At 59.9% G+C, this 18,324-nt stretch overlaps 2 protein-coding genes across 2 annotated transcripts in view; one reads left to right on the forward strand and one right to left on the reverse strand.

Annotated features, from left to right (window-relative positions):
• Positions 1 to 18,324, forward strand: part of ZDHHC7 (zinc finger DHHC-type palmitoyltransferase 7) — a 111,257-nt gene that overhangs the window by 73,107 nt on the left and 19,826 nt on the right. The window lies entirely within an intron of this gene.
• The window catches only part of CRISPLD2 (cysteine rich secretory protein LCCL domain containing 2), a 60,275-nt gene continuing 51,826 nt past the window's right edge, over positions 9,876 to 18,324 (reverse strand). Inside the window, exon 15 of the mRNA XM_027076325.2 lies at positions 9,876 to 12,448. Within this exon, the coding sequence (XP_026932126.1) occupies positions 12,394 to 12,448 (55 nt within the window). The 3' untranslated portion in view covers positions 9,876 to 12,393. The remainder of the gene's footprint in view (positions 12,449 to 18,324) is intronic.

Genomic DNA, 18,324 nt, shown 5'->3' on the forward strand with positions numbered 1-18,324 from the left:
TGCTCGCAGGTGTCTGTGGACTCGTCACCTGCCCTCCCCGAATCACGGCGCCTCTGGGAACCGCTCTGTCGGGGCAGAGAGCACGCGCTCTGAAAATGCACCGTGGGTGGAACGAATGCCAACGCTCTCCGCGCCGTGCGTGACCACAGCGTCAGGGCGGGGTTATAATTCACGTGGCAGGGGCAGGCCCGTTTTCCGGACCCCTGCCTTCAGGACACCCACCGAATTTAGGTGTTTGCCGCCCCACAGGCTGAGGACGGCGTGGTCGTGCGGATCTTCCTCTCCGGGAGACACATCTGCTCCTTGGTCTAGGGAATTTCTGGAGCTTGGCAAGGAGGGGAGATTAGAGACCGCGAGCCCCTGAACCCCAGCGGGGTTGTGGGCACCTCTCTGCCTCCTGGGCGTGGGAAGGTACCAAAGGCACCCCATCCTGCTGTCCCTCCTCCTTGCTCGTGGTTTGGAGATGCCGTGGTCTGTCCCATGACGACACCAATCGCGGCCTGCCATTATTGAGGAGTGAGCCACCAGGGGCCAGTATGTGTGTGTGTATGTGTGTGTGTGTGTGTGTGCGTGCACACACGCGTGCAGAGTTGACTCTGCCTGGGGCCATGCCGAAGGACAGCTGCCGGGGGAGCCCGAGGCCACAGGTCCAGCCCGGAAGAGAAAATGCCAGAGTCTTCCCGTGGCCAGCCTCTAACCTCTAACCCCCCTCTCCTTGGCTAGAACTTTGGGGTTAGGTCCCGAGGCCCCGGGGCCGACGCAGAAATGACACAGGAAGAGGCCACTGCGGGTGGCACGTGGAGAGCGTGAGGCGATCCCGAGCCGGGACCCATCGCTGCGGACACCTCAGGGTTTCCTGCTGCGATCGGTGTCCTTTTGGTTAGAAAAACAATCCTCCTCTTACCGAGGGGCAGGTGGTGGGGTTTGTTACCAGCAACAGGAGAAACCCGCACGGTCTGGAAGGAAAGCAGGTGGCCAAGCAGGGAGAGGGGACCTCGTGCCACAGCATCTGGGCCGCAAATGGACAGAACGACGAAGCGTTCGAGCCTCGGAAGGATCACGGCTCTGCTCAGCATCGCCCCGCTGTCGCTGCAAAGGCGAGCCAACGCTCCGGGCCCTCTTCGTGTCTGTTCTGGAGACAAAGCTCTGGAGGCTTACACTCCAGACCCAGGGCTTGTAGGTGGCAGAGTGGGCCCGATTCCCTACCCGCTCACCTGCACCTGCCGTGCTCCCCCTCCCGGGCGGTCTGAGCGACTGGAGGGGGGAGGACTAGAGCCCAGGGGGCAGGTTAAGGTTAAGGGCGGGGCCCTGGGTCCTCTCCCCCCGCTGTGGGCACCAGTGGGTCCCAGCCCCCGGTAAATGTCACCCCTCTTTCTTATGGGGTGGCGGTGGTGGTGTTTGGGTGTGAACCCCAGGGCTGCCGTCCCAGCCCCGAAGCCGCAGGCAAGCGAGTTATACACTCAGAGCTGGTTTTTCCACCTATAAAAAGGGCTAACTCTACCCACCGCACGGACTTGCTGGGAAACACGTGCCCCCTCCCCACCTCCCCTAGCTTTTCCTCTCCTCCTGCACAAACTGTTCCCGGCTGGAAGCCTTCCCAGCTCCCAGCCTGCCCCAGACGGGGGCCCCTCAGCACCCGCACCTCTGCTTTGGAGTCTCCCCGTCCTTCTCCTGTGTCTGTGGGTTCTCGGAGGGCAGGGGTGAGTCTGCCTCTTTGACCACGGGTCAACTCCAGTGCCCGACACACACAGGTGCTTTTGTCCCCGTTGGACCTGGCGGGGGGGTGGGGTGGGGAGGGGAGGGTGTCCGGGGCACCTGTGGCACCTCAGGGCTGCCCACCCGAGCGTGAGGATGTCCTGCGGCCACTCGGCGGGCTGAGAAGGCACAGGTGTCCGTGTTGGGGACGTCCGTGCCTGAGCGAGACGTCCAGACTGCACTCGTGACGGCACCGGGTTTTCTTTTCTAGTCATTACACTCTGTAACTTTTTATTTTGGTGTAATTGCAAACCTGCAGAAACGTGTGTGTGTGTGTGTGTGTGTGTGTGTGTGTGTGTGTGTGTGAGAGATACTACAGCGACACAGGGGTCCCTCCTGTTCTGAAACGCCTCCGTGTGGATTTCCTACCAACAGGACTCTGACCTACCGCAGCACGACCCGGGTCGGGGACACACGACCATTAGGGCAGGACGGCGTCTTTGGTTCCCCGTGAAAATACGGTCGCCCGACACCCAGCCCGTGTCGCAGCTGCCCCCACCCAAGCACTCTACGGCCGTCCCCGCACCTGGGCCCACTTGCTGTAGCTAAGCCGGGTCTCTCGTCCCCCTAATCCGGAGGCTTTGCCTCTCTTGACTTGTTGTTTTTGAAGAGCGTGTTTCTTGTTTGGACCCGCGAGCTGGGAACTGGGACAGCCGTTCTGAGCCAAGTTTGGAGAATGAAGCGCATTACGAAATGGATGCCCCCACGTCCGGTCGGCACCCGTGTCCTGCCACGTGGCTCCGGCCTGTGGCTGTGGCGCGTGCGAGGGTGAGGGTGGCCCGGCCCAGCGGCGAGGGGCATGCTTCCCCACCTGCCTGCTGAGGCTCAAATCCCAGGGCTGTCCCTTCCAGGCTGGGCGACCGTGGGCAAGCCGCTTACCCTCTCTGTGTCACGTGGAATGGGGGCGACACGGGCACCCACCCCATGGGATCGCTCCGAGGACTGAGACGTCACTATTCATAAGGAGCCCATGGGCAACAGCCAAGTGCCGCGTGCTGTCGTGAGCACCTTCCGCACAGTCTCAGGGAGTCCCTGTCACCCCCCCTGGGAGACAGTTACCGTGACTGCCCCCCCGGTGCCGATAAGGAAACGGAGGCACAGAGAGGTTAAGGTTAGGGAGCTGGCCCAAGTTCACACAGCTAGAAAGTCCACGCCGGGGCTCTAACCCACGGGCTGCTGACCCTTCGGTTACCCCACCCCCATCCGATGGTCCTGGGGTGAAAAAATTCCGGGGGGAGGAGGGCTGATGGCACAGGCGTGAGGGCGTGGGGAGAGCATCCCCAGGAAGCGGAAGCCCCGAGATTTGAGACAGCAGGGGAAACCGAGTCGCAGCCACGCCACGCGGGGGTGAAGCCCGCTCAGGCGCCTACCGGCCGTGTGACGAGTCTCCGAGGCAGGTGGCTGCCCCGCTGGCACTCCGAGGGGGGCACTGAGGCTGGGCACACCACACGAGGCAGGCTGAGCTGGGACGCGCACGCAGTGCCGGGTCTGTGCGGAGCCCGGCCAGGACCTGGCTTCCGCCTCTTCTCTGCGCGTCCTCGGCCGGACGTTGGAACTCATGCCTCGGTTTCCTCCCGGGCAGGTGGGCACGACCGCTCCCGCGACGCGGGGCTGTGGTGAAGACCGTGGAGGCCCGGCAGGCTCGACCCGGGGAAGAGAAGCAAGCGGGCCCTGTGCTGTGACTTAGCGGCCTGTTTGCCGCCGTCCCCGGGCGAGCGGGGAGGCCCCGGGGAAGGAGCGAGGGAGGAGGGCAGTGGTATGGTTCCAATTAAGCTGTTTATGCGCGTCCTTGTCCCGCGACAAATGTCTGCAGTGACGGAGGACGGTGGTTTCAGTTTTCCGTTTGGGATCAGACGTCTCGCAGGGAGTGGACGGTGGGTGGTTCTCGACCCTCAGGCCTGCTCCGGGCCACTGGCTCGGCCAGGGCGGGACGGTCCCCCCAGGCCTCGGCCTGGGGCCGCTCAGGGTCCTGACTGTTGTCCCTATCCACCTGGGCCCGCACACACCCCTGCGTAACAGCACCAGCTTGTTTGGGGGTAAGACCAAGTTCACGAGCGTCCACACCCATCAGCAAATGCTTCTGTCTCCACTGACCCATTTGGCCAGAGCAGGCCGTTTCCAGGCCAAGCCGGACAGGGAGGGCGGAGGGCTGCAGGCAGATAGGAGGGCCTGGTAATTTCCATCTTGATTTTCAAAGTCCCACAGCATGTGCAGGCGAGCCAGCACAAGTCCGGCTGGAAGGAAGCTTGACAGGAAGTCTCTGCGGGGACACGGCCTGGGGTGGGCCCGCGGCCGTGGCTGGCGAGGCGCCTGGCCTCAGTGGGCCTCGGCTTCCTCGTCTGGAAATGTGGAGGCCACACCTGCCTCGCGGGCTCGTGAGGAGGAAGAAATGTGAGGAAGGAAGGAAGGGAAGAAGGAAGAAAGGGAGGGAGGAAGGAAGGAAGGAAGAGAGAAAGAAAGAAAGAAAGAAAGAGAGAAAGAAAGAAAGAAAAAAAGAGGAAGGAAGTAAGGGAAAGAAACAGAAAAAAAGAAGAAAGAAAGAAAGAAAGAAAGAGAAAGAAAGAAAAAGAAAGGAAGGAAGGAAGGAAGGAAGGGAAAGAAACAGAAAAAAGAAAAAGAAAGAAAAAAAGAAAGAAAGAAAGAAAGAAAGAAAAAGGAAGGAAGGAAGGGAAAGAAACAGAAAAAGAAAGAAAGAGAGAAAGAAAGAAAGAAAGAAAGAGAAAGAAAGAGAGAAAAAGAAAGGAAGGAAGGAAGGGAAAGAAACAGAAAAAAAGAAGAAAGAAAGAGAAAGAAAGGAAGAAAGATGGATGGATGGATAGATGAAGGAAGGAAAGAAGGAAGCATGGTGGATAGATGGTCTGGCTACAGGCTGGGGAATTCTGCAAGTTCTGGAAGGAAGTAGGGGAGGAGTCCCTTCTACGCTCCCGTTTCCCAGGCTGATCTGGGAGCTTCCTCCCACCTCCCCCACCTGGCTCCGGCACAAGAGGAGGTCACAGCTGGCCCTTCCCAGTGCCCTGCGCTCCTGTGAACAGAAGAGGGACTTGTCACAAGGACACTGAGGATCCCACAGGGCCTCAGGGAGGGCGGGCGGACCAGGCGCGAAGGTTCTGCAGCCGGGGCAACGACGCCCAAGGTCACGGCACAGAACCGGTCTGGTGGCACCCGCCTGCTGGGTGGCTGAGTGTGGGCTTGTGGCCCCGGGCAGGGGCCTGGACTCTCCTGTCAGCCCCAGGCCCGCGGTTGCCACGTGAGACACAGGAGACCCAGTTCAATTTGACTTGCAGATAAACAATGAACCCCCAGAAGCCCCCACCGTTCCCCTGAGAGAGGTCTCTGGACACCAGCTTCCTTGCATCAGGGGCTCCCAGTTCAAGGCCAGGGGAACAGGACGCTTGGGTGCACCCTCGCTGCAAGGGAGTCTGGGAAGCGAGCATCAGATGCTGGAAGTCTCTCCAGGGGAGGGGGGGGCTCCGCCTCACGGGCTGGGGAGCCCCCCAGACGATGGCCGGCACCTGGCTTTAGGGTTCTCCTCCCCTCTCCTCCGGAGAGCCCGGGGAGACGGGCCAGATCCTCCCACATCTCTGTGCGTTCCGTGAGGTTTTGGCTTTTGCAACGCGAGCGTCCTTCCATCTCCGCCAGAGACTTTCATGTCTATTTACATACAATCCCCGCTGAAAGGAACTAGGGCTCCTTGGAGAAAACGGCTGATCCAGGGCCGGGGCGAGGAGAGTACAAGACGAGCCGGGAACATGTTGTCGTGCCAGAAAGTTGTGCCAAAACGGATAGGACCATGTCAGGATCACGGAGAAGCCAGCTGGAAGGCGCCCCCCCCCCCCCCACCGGGTGAGCGAACAGCGAAGGAGGAAATGATAGGAAGGTGTTGTGTAGGCACGAAAGAGGACTCGGCGAGCCGTCCCGGGGTGTGTGTGCGTGCGTGTAAGGTATGCATATCACGTAGGAAGTACTTATAAGACACAAAACCCAACACGTGTGTGCGTGGGAAGAAACGAGGAAGGGGATGGGCCAGCATCTTGGCAACCAATAAAGGTGGACGGCACAGTGTGATCACAGAAGTTTCCATCGGGCAAGTTACCATCTGACAACTGCCCTGGGATACTCGTTTCGGGCCAGAATGATCTCCGAGGGCTAACACCAGCCACCGAGGGTTTCGGGGGGAATGGGGCGTCTACACGGTCTCAACACACGTCTCCCCAGGTTAATGATCTGGAGGGTGCGGGCAGAGGGTGTATGGGAATTCTGGTGCCATTCTCGCAACCGCTCTGCACGGCCGAAACGATGTCGAAATAAAGAGCCGAGAAAACAGACGCCAAGCCTGGCTGGAAACTTAAAAGCCAAAATTCACCCTCTTGTTCTTGGGCTGTCCCTCCGGGGCCTCCCTTCCCCGAGGCCGAAGCCGGGAGGGCGGGTGCTGCCACTATATCATCAACTGCTAAGAACCTGAGGTCTTAGGACCAGAGGACCCAGAAAGTGGGGGGGGGACCCCCAGAAAGGAGAGCGCTGCAGCGGGGGCGTGTCCGAGTCTCCGCTGACCCTTGAACTGCGCAAAAGCCCAGAGCAGCGAAGGCCGGCAAAATCGAAACGATCTCGGCTGCAGGCCGTTCAGTGTCAGAATTTTGAGTTCAGGCCAAGTGAATTTCCCGCTCAAAGCAGAACAGTCTAGTCTCCCTGGTGCGTTAACACAATGCCGAGATACAACCTAAAATTACCAGACACGCAAAGAAACCGGTTTGCAATATCCACACTCGAGAGAAGGGGCCAGTGAACTATGGCTCGCAGACTGACCGTCTACTTTTTTTTTTTTAATTTTATTTTTTGTTTTTTAACATGTACGTCCAGATGAGTCTGCATATAGCGCGACAATGATTTCAGGATGACCTTGTTAAACGGCAGCATCTATTTGCAGCCCAGCCCGGACCTGGCACATAGGGGCACCTGCGTAGGTGAATTCCTTTGCCACCTTCCCGTGTCAGGGGGGTGTTGGGGGCGGTGGGACGGGGAGGAAACCCCCTGGAGACCGCAGCCACCATGGCGTAAGGAGGTGAAGACAGGCTGCTTGCTGCCGGGCCGGCCCATCCCCGTCCCTCGTGGTGACAGCCACGGGGCACACGGAGACATCTCTCCCCCGACCTCAGAGCCAGGCCAGGTGCCGACGGAGGGAGCAGCACGATAAACTTAAACTTTTTGTTGAGCTTATCTATTTATTTTGAGAGAGAGCGCACATGAGCCGGGGAGGGGCAGAGAGAGAGGGAGAGAGCGAATCCCAAGCAGACTCCGCACGCTCAGCACGGGGGCTCGAACCCACGAAATGCGGGACCGTGACCTGAGATGAGACCAAGAATGGGACGCTTAACCGACCGAGCCACCCGGGTGCCCCTTAAGGATCCGGACGAGTTTTTAAGCCCCACTGGCGGTTCAGGACAGGTTTCGGTTTGGTGTGAAACACTGGAAAGTGGATAGGTGACCGACGGAAGGGACCCCACGCGACATGATGGCTCTAGGACCCCCTACAGAGCCACAAGGCCATTGTTCTTTCCTTCTTTTAGAACGAAGCTGTCATGCTCTCAGGATTTCGTGGCCCCACGTCACCGTCCCCGGGTCCTCAGGGCGCTCTGGACAGGGCAGCGTCGGGAAGGGCAGGTCTATGCCAGCAGCCAGAATCAGGGAAGGGGCCTTAAAGGCATTCCGGTCCGAGATTCTTCCAGCTTCTGCTTGTATTCTTCTAGGGACAGGGAGCTCACTCCCTCTCCATGGGAGCCCTTTCATCTTTGGGCAGGTCTGCCAATTAGGTAGAGATCTGTCTCCCTGGGGCCCGCACCCGTGGGCATTAGCTCTACCTGTGGAGCAACAGAGTAACTATGCATGCACGCCAGGTGTGAGCACATCTCAAGTGTGGCCCCACCTAGTCCACATAACCACCCAGTGGAACAGACACCGTGACCATCGCCCTTTTATGCAGGAGGCCGGGATGCTCAGAGAGCTTCAGGAACTTGCCCAGCCTCCCACAGCCGGCGGAGTGGAGCTGGGATTCGAACTCAGGCACATCTGGGTCCTGACTCGTAACTCTTTGTGCCCCCACTACGGAAGCAAGTCTGCACATGTTCAAAACAGCCTCCGAGGCCCCCTGGGCCCTCTCTCTGCTCTTAGGGAGCCTTCCCGTTCTTCCAGTGGCTGCTTGGGACAAGCCTAGGAGTGGGCATGCGGCCTGTTTATGGGGAAGGGGATTTAGAACAGCCCCAGTGGGTGACACCGGGAACGATTTCTTCCCTGATGAGACGAACATTGTGGGAAGAAGGCCCTTCCAGTCCTGCCCAGCGACCTGTCTCAAGCCCTGAGCATGGGGACGGCGTGGGGGGGGGGGGGGGCCGTCCTGGGCACCGAGGAGGGGTGAGGATTTGTAGAGATGTCCGCCAGGAGCCCCCAGGAATCATCTGATTTACCCCCCCCGGGCACCGGTGATCGCCGTGAGGTCCCCAGAGAGCAGAGTGTCTTATCTGAGGTCCCGGTGCCCGTAAGAGGTGGGGACGGCCCAAGGACTCCCCGGTGCGTGCTCTCTGCCGCCGTGTCACCTGGTGCTGAGCCCCCACGACACTCAGCACGGACTCACACTACTCTGCCCCGTCTCCGGTCACTTCTACGAGGAGGAAGCCGGCCCCCTCCTCGTCGCCGCCGCCTCCCCCAGCCGATGCTGCAGCTTTGACATGCGGAGGTTTGGGGACAGCACAGGACTGAGGTGTCCCGGGACATCAGGACTTCTGGATGCAGGAGGAAGGGGCTGCAGATCCAGGGCGGGGGTGCGGGGGGAGGAAGCTTCCCGGTGGCCTGTGAGAACCGCCATCAGGGCACTTCTACGGACTTGACCCTGCACTCGTCAGAAACCAGCGTTCGCCCAACACCGGTCGCTGTCCAGTCTCCGTGAGTTGTGCGCTCCAGTCGCACAAGCGCTCGTGTAATATTTTTAATCACATCGACATTTTAACAGCCTAAATATACTCATTACGGAGGAAAGCTATCCCACCCTCAATGAAAAGAACGTAAACAGAGGTGACTGAGCACACAGAGGCAGAAGTGTGGACGGTGGACGAAAAGAGCAGCCAAGCCCCCGAAAGCCTCCTGCGACTGCCGCGTATTGGGACGCGCGGGAGCACACGGCTGCGATCTCACCGAAAGGGGCTGGTGTCCCCCCTCGCTCCCCAAGTCCATATGTTGAAGCCCTGACTCCCAAAGTGACTGTACTCGGAGACGGGACCTCTAAGGAGTTCATTAATTCAGGTTAAATGGGATCATAAGGGTAGGGCTCTCGTCCGATAGGACTGGTGTCCCTCTAGCAAGAAGCGCCAGGGGCACCTCGGTGGCCCCGTCGTCGAGCCTCTGGCTTCGGCTCAGGTCACGATCTCGCGGTCCGTGAGTTCGAGCCCCGTGTCGGGCTCTGTGCCGATGGCTCGGAGCCTGGAGCCTGCTTCCGATTCTGTGTCTCCCTCTCTCTCTGCCCCTCCCCAACTTGTGCTCTGTCTCTCAAAAGTAAATAAACAGCTTTAATTTTTTTTAAATAAAAGGAAAGCGAGCAAGCAGCAGCACGAGGGATGCACGCACAGAGACAAGAAACGGGGGAAGGTGGCCGGCTTCCCAGCTCTGCGGACGCCTTGACCGTGAACGTGCAGCCTCCAGAACTGGGAGAAAATAAATCTCTGTCGTCTGAGCCCCCGGGTCCGTGGTGCTCGGTTGTGGACGCCCGAGCGGACGAACGGCTGACACACAGCATATGCTCCGGGGGCGAGCAGGGTGTGCGTCACCGGGAGCTCGTGAAACGTGCAGGCGCCCGGGCCCCCGCCCAGACCCGCTGGGCCAGAAGCTGCATTTTGGCAGCCCCCCTCCCCCAACCCATGCCCGGTCTGCACCCTTTAAGGCACACCCCTCCCGCCGCTTGTCAGGTGGGGGTCTCCCCAAGGCTCCAGAAGATACCGCAGGGACTGGCACCCCCGCGCCCGTGTGTCACACGCATGGTGTACACACAGTCGCGAGGCGCCTCCGAGGTGGTTTCCAACGTTTTATTTCACAGACTGTTCGGATGTGCCCGACGCGAGACACGTCACAGAGACACGTTAGAAATCAAACCGGGTTTATTGAAACAACAAAACAAAGGCAACGTGGTCCCCGTTCGTGCAAAGCACACACACACACAATTTACAATAAACTTTTTGTACACAGGAAGTAGTAAAATACATCATTTTTCATAGAAAAAAGCACACATGTAAGCTGCGGGCTGGGTGAGCCTACAGACAATATAAAAAAAAAATCAGAACACGGTGCGGGGCAAAAATCTGAAGGAAACGAGAACCTTTTCGTTTGGGGGGCAGGGTCAGACCCTGAAACACCGCTGGCCTGATTCGTCATCTTTCTGTGGGTCAAGAGCCCACGGGGGCAACGGGTCCTGCTAACACGCGAAATTAGAGATGGTCTCTGACTACAGGGGCCTTGCCTCCGTAGGCCTGTTTCCATCTTCGGAAGGAAAATGGTTCCAGTTTCAAAACGTCTGTGAGCACGGGAGGGACGAGTTCTGGTTCGGGGTGGGGAGAGAGGGGGGATCTGTCTATCCTGTTAGACGGGCCGGTTCATGAGACATTCGGGAACCCAAACGAGCCCCCAGATGATGGGCTGGACTCGCTCCGGAAGTTTCAGACTCTCGCTTGGGTGGGACGCCTTCACGGCCAGCCCCCCCCAGGACACCCGCGGGCCGCCTCGACTTCTAACAAGCCCGGAGCCCCAGCAAAGCCACAGCCGCCAAAGGCCGGTCACAGAGCAGAGTCTGATGAAGCGGAAGTCCAGCAGCACAACCCTTAGAATCCAGAAGTTTCCAAGTACCCAGATCTTGGGCTGTAACGAGACCCGTCACTGACAGGCTGACCAAATTCTTCTGCTCTGACATTCGGGGTGGAGACGTCAAAACCTACGAATTACTAGAAGCCCACAGGGCACAGAGCGGGGAAGCGGCTAGTTTCAGCTCTGCGCGCCCGAAGAGTTTCACGGCTCTCACCAACTCCCTCCGGCCGGAGGGAAGCCATTCACCTCCAGTCTGTGAATTTAGTCGGGATGCACTCAGCATCCTGGAACTTCCTTCCCCGGGGGAGGCTTCCTTGTCCAGACCATCCCAGCTTTGCTTTAAAACAACCCCGACAAAACGAAACACGACAAAAAACCCGTCCGCCGGTCCCTTGGCCTTTCAAATATTTTGACGGCCAGGTGAGATCGGATTTGAAACCGGTGTTCCCAGAGGTGACCTGCCGGCCGGCCGGCTGGCCTGGGGGAGGCGGGGAGAGCGTCACCTTCTGCGGAGCAACGCTATTTACCAAAGGGTGTTTTCTTGCCCTGTGGGTTTTCGGTCTGGGCTTGTGAAGGACTTTTGTAAAGTGGAAACCAGAGAGCCCCACGCTCCTCAGAGCCGGAGGAACGTCTGGCAAGAGCCGTTCCACAAAAACAGGAAGAGAAATCCTTCTAGAGTGTTACTTCTTTTGCTGTTATGCAGCAGGACGGTTTCATAACCACACACGCCCCCCCCCCCTTCCCAGAGCTGCTAACCTCGGCGAGGAATGTACTGCGGAATCCATTCCTCCCGCTGCTAAAAACGGGGTCATCCCACGGATGGGGACTCTGCACATCTGACTGCCACTGTTTCAAGGCAGCAACGGAACAGTGGAACCGACGGGCGCTAAGAGTTTTGTTTTAAAAAAAAAAAATTAAAAAGTCGGGCTGCCGACAGAACCACTCGCAAAGCAAAGCCCCGGTGGGAAACATTGTGCATAAACCAGTCTGGGCTGGGGCGAGGGCCACGGCGGGGGGGGGGGGGGGGGGGGGGGGGGGGAGGGGGGGAGGGGGGCAAAGAAAGGATCCTGGTTCATTTGTCCTCAAGGAGACCAAAGGTCACGGCAGCAAACAGACGGGCCACGCGGACACAGGGAAGGACGAAGACGAGATAAATCTCTGGGGTTACTGCGGAACCCTAAAGAAGCCAGCCCTGCCGTCCGCAGAACCAGCCTGTGCGAGGCAGGGTGCCGGCGAGGACGGGGACCAGGGCCGAGCCTGGGCCTCACGTCCCCGGCCCCTCGTTCCAGCCCATTTGTCTGACCAGCAAACATTAAACCCATTTTGCTCCACTGGTGGGGACGGACTGTGTTTTCAAAGTTTTTAAATAACCACCTTCCACTCCCTTCCTGAAACCCTTTGGATGCTCCCTAAGCCCCTTCCCGCCCCCGCCTGCCTCCCGGCGTGAGCTCCGGGTCCTGCCACGTCCGCAGGCCTGGAACCTTCCCCACCCCCCCCCACCCCCCACCAAAGAGCACCGGGAACGAGCACCTTGGCGACTGTCCCTGCGGAGGGGGCGCTCGGACCGAGACCCCGGCCTCGGCAGGGCCAGGCACCAGCCGTCCTGCCGGGACCCCAAGGGCGCGGTTTCTCCGGGTGGTTTCAGACAAAGGCACAAAGGGTGTGACACTGAACGCCATTGACAGGAAGTTTCCCGCCTCTCTACATCCCCAGCCCACCCCCCCCAAGGGACAAAATAAAAGTAAAAAGCAAAACCCTGAAGCCCTCTCGAAGACGCCCCCTTCTCCCGGCGCTGGGAATTCACTGCCTGACGGCAAAGATCCGGAAGGCCTTTCCGTCGCGAGGGGTCCTCAGGCTGAAAAAGAAGGCAGAGGCCACATTACCGCAAGGTCTGGAGGGCTTTTTTCAGGCAGCCGGGAAGGGGGAGCTGGGTGTCCCCTGGCCCCAGGGCGGAAGCATCGTGGCCCAGGGACACTTGCCCGCAACTGCTGGACACACGGCGTGCCCCTGCCAGGAACAGCTGGCAGGCTCCACTCTTTCCGCAAGCCGGCCCGGGGCGGGTTGCGGGGGGGGGGGGGGGGGGGGAGGAATCTAGGTCAGGCAGGGCCGCTAACTCGTTCGCCTTGAACTCCGGGAGTCGCCGGCCCCAGCCTGTCTGAACCGAGCGCACCCTCCGAGACCGCTGCCTGGCATCGGCTGCCCCCCGCCGGCTCGACCGGTGGCCGTCTGGCTGACCGATCGGCAGGACAGCATCGTGACGAGGACGCCTGAGCCGCCGCGACGGAAACAGCACACGGGCTAGGCTCGGAGGCCGCACGCTCTGTACGCGCCTTTGGCCTTCTTCCCCGGGGGCTGCGCGAGGGACCGTGGCGTGCAGGCGAGGAGGCCGAGGCAGCGAGAGGGAAGCAGGACTCCCCCGAGGTCGCGCAGCCGCCCCAGGTCGCGCATCTGGTAGGTAACAGCCACCCTCTCAAGGCAGGGGTTAAATCCCGCAGCTAACTGAAGGCTTTCAACAGAAACAAAAGCAAGACAGCGCTGCTGATTGTAACAAAGCCACCAAACTGACCCCTTTTCGGTGTCCAGCCCAGTGATTGCTAGTGATTTTACGGGCTTGCGGAGTCCCCTCCACAAGCACCCCCGAGAAAACACCACCCGCGCCCAGTTTGGATCAGTTCCCCTCCCACAGGCCCTGCCACCTTCCGTGCGTATAGACCGGCCCGTCCCGGACACTTCGCGTAAACGGAATCACACACGACGGGGCCTCGCGCCGCTGGCTCGTCGCACGCAGCTTGGTGTCTCTGGGGCCCATCCCCCCGGGGTGGCCTGGTCCCTGCTTCCTCCCTCGTTAGGGCTACGCAACGCGCCCTTCGGGGGACGGCCCACATTTTCTTCACCCATCCCCCGGGGGGAGGGGTATTTACACCCCGTCCGCTTTGGGCTCCCAGGGCGGAACGCTGCTGCGAACGTCTGTCAATGACGTGTCCGTAAGGACACGTGTCGGCCGATTCTCGGGGACAGACGGCTAGGAGCCGCACCTGCGGGGTCACACGTAACGTGACGGCTCTTTCTTAAATAGCCGCCAGACGGTTTCCCAAAGCAGCTGCACCACCGGACGTGACCCCCCTCCCCCCGGCCCCCGCAGCACGTGAGGGGCGGGCAGGGTCCCCACGGTGTCGCCGCACCTGCCGTCTCACGGCTTCGTAGGTGGCTGCATAGTACTCGGTTGTAGTGAAGCGGCAGCTGACCGGGTCCCTGTTCACGGACACTTAGCAGGTCCCTAATACTCCGCTCTCGTCAACGGTGCCACGGGGGGCACGGGACTTTCTGCACGGGTCTGAGGGCACCCGTGGATCAGCCCCGAGGACTAGAACGGGTGGATCGCAGGACACGTGCTTGTGCAAGCCGGGCGGCTTGCCCGACGGAAGGTTCCAGCAACCGACCAGTCACATCAACAACACGCCCGGCGGCCCGTTCAGCCCACCAGCTGGCCAGCGGCGCGTGGGATCCGGCTTCTGGTTCTGGGCCATTCACAAGTAGGGAGGGGCGTCCAAACGGAGCTTTCATTTGCATTTTGCTCGTCCCCGTGAATGAGTCTGAGCAGAGGAGTAACAGCCCGGCCGTGACGTCGCCGTGACTTCCTGTGGGGGGTCTCCCCTCCCGCTGAGAGGGGCCCGGGTTGGAAACTGCAGGACCGAAGGGCCCCTGCGCTCTCAGACTTCTCGGCCAGGGCGGCAGTCCTCGGGAAGCAGGCCGCTCGGAATTCCTGCCTGTTTTCCCCTCGCCTCATGGCAGCTTCGTGCTCTTGGCTACCCCGGGGCTGAACTTCTGGAACGGGCATCCGATGGGAGCACTTGGCGAGATGGGGCTGCGAGGAAAAGCCAGGCAGTCCAGACGGAGCAGAAGGGGGGCCGCCGGCCTCCGTGCCAGCGGCTCCCCCCGACCGCGGAGGGGGACAGTGGCCGTGCCGGGGCCGCGGTTACCCCGGCTGCCCTGCTGGTTTCTGGAAAGCTCAGGTTCCAGGGCCCTCCTCAGGCCTCTGGGCTGCGAGACTTCCCCAGATCCTCTGCCCAGATGAACAGTCTGGAAGAACCACCCAGGGCCGCAAGGCTCTCGGCCATTCCTCACGGAGGGCAAGCCACACTGGGGAAAATACCAGGGCTCGTGTCTCTGACTTACTACTGTACGTTTTGCAAACGGGGCAGGGGGTTCTCTGGGTCACAGGGCCCCAAACGACCCAGGGACGGGGGGCCCTTCAGGAGGTCATCCGGCCAAGCACCCAAGGTGCCCGCGTGACTTGCCGACCCCCACCAAACATCCCCATCGAGCAGCCCGCCCACGTCGGGAGCGAGGGCAGGCCCGCCGAACGGGACGTGTGTTTCTTAACACATCAGACCAGCGCGCGGCCGTCGCCCAGGGTGTCGGCACCACAAGCGTGGGGCTCGGCCGCTGTCTCAGGCCAAGAATCTCTCCAGGTTTGGGCTCCTCGAAAAAGCCTCTGGGTGGCTCCCCATCTGTTCGCGCCCCAAACGCTTACTGAGCTCCAGCCCTGCCGGCCTGTGGGCGGCTGTGCGGGTCTGAAGCGTGGGTGTGACTGATGGACCGTAAACCAGCCCGCCCGCCCTCCGGCTCTACACCTCGCCCTCGATCCTCTCTGGACTACCTGGGACGCCCAGACACAGAAGGGAGCGCCCGTCGCACAGCAACTCCGGGCAATGTTCAGAAAAGGGGTTTTAGGAATCCCTCAATGGGTTGTGAACCCATTTCTGAATTTGTTCATCCGGCCAGTGTGAAGCTGAACACCTACTGTGTGCCAGGCACGGGCCGCGTGCTGGGGACACGGGGTTAACGGGGCGGGTGGCATTCTCGCTTTCACAGAGCCTAGGCTGGTGGTAGGGGCTAAACGGCTACGTAGGCTAAGAGATAATCCCAGAGAGCGACGGGTCCTTGGGGAAAACTACCCGGGGATACGGGATCAGAGGAGGGCAGGGGTGAGGGACGCAGGGACATGGGACAGAGCAGCGTGGGGAGGCAGCAGCTGTAGACGCAGGGGTGGAGAAGCCCTGGTCAGGGAGGCGGCATCTGTGCGTTGGGCTGAGCGACAAGGAGACCCCCCCGCCCCCGCCACACACACGAACGGGAAAACACGTCAGCCGGGGGTCCGGGGTCGGGTGAGAATGGGTGCGACAGCCCTGGTCTCAGGGCGTCCCCGAAACAGAGAAGCCAGCGCGTGATGGGTAACGAGGAGGAACAAGAGGTTGGACGGACAGGCGGGGGTTGCATCAGCTGTGACCCTGCGAGGTAAGGGGAGGGGGGCTCGTCCCAGCCGCCCTGGAGGCCGCTGGGGGCCCATGTCACCAGGGGCTGATGTGCTGCTGTGACCAGCCCACTGAAGGGAAGTTGCCTTACGAAACTGTCGGGAAAGCACACGGGCTTGTGCAAAGATGTTCTCTGCTCCGTTGTTTATCACAGCAGAGAGCACGGGAAGCAGGCTGGACGTCCGTCAGCTGGGTTAGAAGCGGTGGTCTGTCCACACAGGGGGACAGTGCAGAGCCATCACGTGGATGACGGCGTGGCCACATCGGACGTGGCTTGGAAGCACCTTCGCCAGCTGTGGCTCGCTGGAAAAAAACCATTAGCCTGACAATACAGGGGGTCTGATCCCTTCTAGGTAAAAACAAAAACAAAAAAACAATAAGGTGCTTGCGAACAGAAAAAAAATCTGGAAGGAAACACACCAGAATGTTCACAGTGGTTGTTTCTGGGACTGGGATTTCCGGAGGTAATTTCTTAACTTTAAGACACTTTGAGCAAATGATTTTAGGATTTTAATTTCTTAAGATTCGTTAGAACATTTTTTTTCTAATGCTTATCTCTTTGAGAGTGCAAGCATGTGCAAGCAGGGGAGGGGCAGAGAGAGAAGGAGAGAGAGAGTCCCAAGCAGACCCTGAGCTGTCAGCGCAGAGCCCGCTGCGGGCCTTGAACCCACGGACCGCGAGATCACGACCTGAGCGGCAGCCAAGAGTTGGAGGCTAAAGTGAGTGAGCCACCCAGGCGCCCTCGTAACATTGATTTCTTAAAACCATTTTGAAATGGAAATTGTTTCCGGAGGCCTAATTTTATTTTGAAAAGAAGAACAGGAAGGAAGGAAGGAAGAGAAAGCCAACACGCAAGGCCCTTGCAGAGCTGGGGAGAACCAGAATTGGCGGGAGAAGCCTCGGGAGCCCCTCGGGCTGACTCAGCGCTCCAAGAGCCTCAGCTGTTGGCGGAGCCGTGACCAGGGCGCCCTGGGAAGCGTCCAGGGTCTGCGGCCTCAGGGCGTCACAACTCAGCCCCGGTTAGCGGTCTGCAGCCTTCCGGTGGCCACTCACCCCTCCCCCCCTCCCCCCCCACACCGTGTCGGCCCTGCCCAGCTGGACGACCCGACAATGCCACCGTGGTCCTTACGCAATCTTAGTGCCTGTGGCCCCTGCAGCCACCCCACGAGATCTCCAAGGTTTTACGGAAAGCGAACCCAGGCTCGGCGAGATGACGCGATTTGTCCCCAATTAAACACCTGTTTCAGGTGCCACCAGGATGGGGACCCAAGAGGGTGGAGACCCCGGGACCCTCTCCTAACCGTCATCCTAAGCCATCAGGCTGTGGCCCTGCTTTCTCTGAGGGTGACACTGGCCCACCCCAGGTCGCGGTGGGGGGCTGGGGTGCGGGGAGCCCCTTGGGAGGGGAGGCTGCAGCCCCACGAGCAGCCGCGAACACAGGGCTGCGTCCTGGAGCCGCCGGTGAAGGCCACTCCGGGAGGGACCGATGGCCGCTTGGTCGTGCACACAGACTGCATGGCGGCACAGCAGGGGATTCGGGGCGGCCTGTCCCCGGAGAGACCGTGGGCTCGGCCACGAGCTGGCAGCTCGCTCCGCGGACTCACGGGACCCAGCGTCACAAGGACTGCGGGAAAGGAACTCCTGACTGTCCTTCCGGCTTTTAAGCGTGCGATTTCTTTTTTATTACTAAGAAATATCATTCCTGTGTGTGTGCACACACGCGTATTAATATGTATAAATGCACGCGTGTGTATATGTGTGCGTATTTTGTTTGTTTCAAGGAGGTGAAGCCTATTCTCCCAGAGTCTCACCTGTTTACTGATCTCTCAGGAGATTTCAAGAGTCAGAGTGCGGATCTCATCTGCAGGACCTTGGCCGATCCACTTTGCTGAGCCTGCTTTCCGCACAGGGTGTGTGAACGCGCCCTTTCCTTGGGGACGTTGGGCAGAGGATGTGAGTCTGTCCAGGGCAAGTGCCGGGTCGGGGCGCGCACCCAGCAGGAGCTCGATGGCCCCAAGCTGCAAATACTGTCCTTCCTCCTGAGTTTAAACCCCGTTCTCCCATCAGGGGAGGGGTTTCCCCATCAGTGCCTGGCACCTGGCGGGTACACGCACGGTGATGAACGCGTTAGCCGCACGAAAGCATCGACTCCGGGGAACCGTCTTCCGTGAAATGTAAAAATATTTCGGTGTAATACGAGCTTCATTTTGATTTTCATGTGCGTTGTCTGTATGGGGGGGAGGCTGGGGGAGGGGCAGGATGCCCTGAAAGGCTATGAAGGGGCAATTCACAGAGGTTAACCGTTGGGCACCTGTAGGGAACCCTTATTTTCTACTCCCTAGACTTCTTATTTAAATAAGTACGTACTTCTTTTCTAATAAGTACTTTTAAAGTTACAAACAAGCGTACCCAGGCA

This window comes from Acinonyx jubatus, chromosome E2 (genome assembly GCF_027475565.1).
Source record: "Acinonyx jubatus isolate Ajub_Pintada_27869175 chromosome E2, VMU_Ajub_asm_v1.0, whole genome shotgun sequence".
NCBI lineage: Eukaryota > Metazoa > Chordata > Mammalia > Carnivora > Felidae > Acinonyx > Acinonyx jubatus.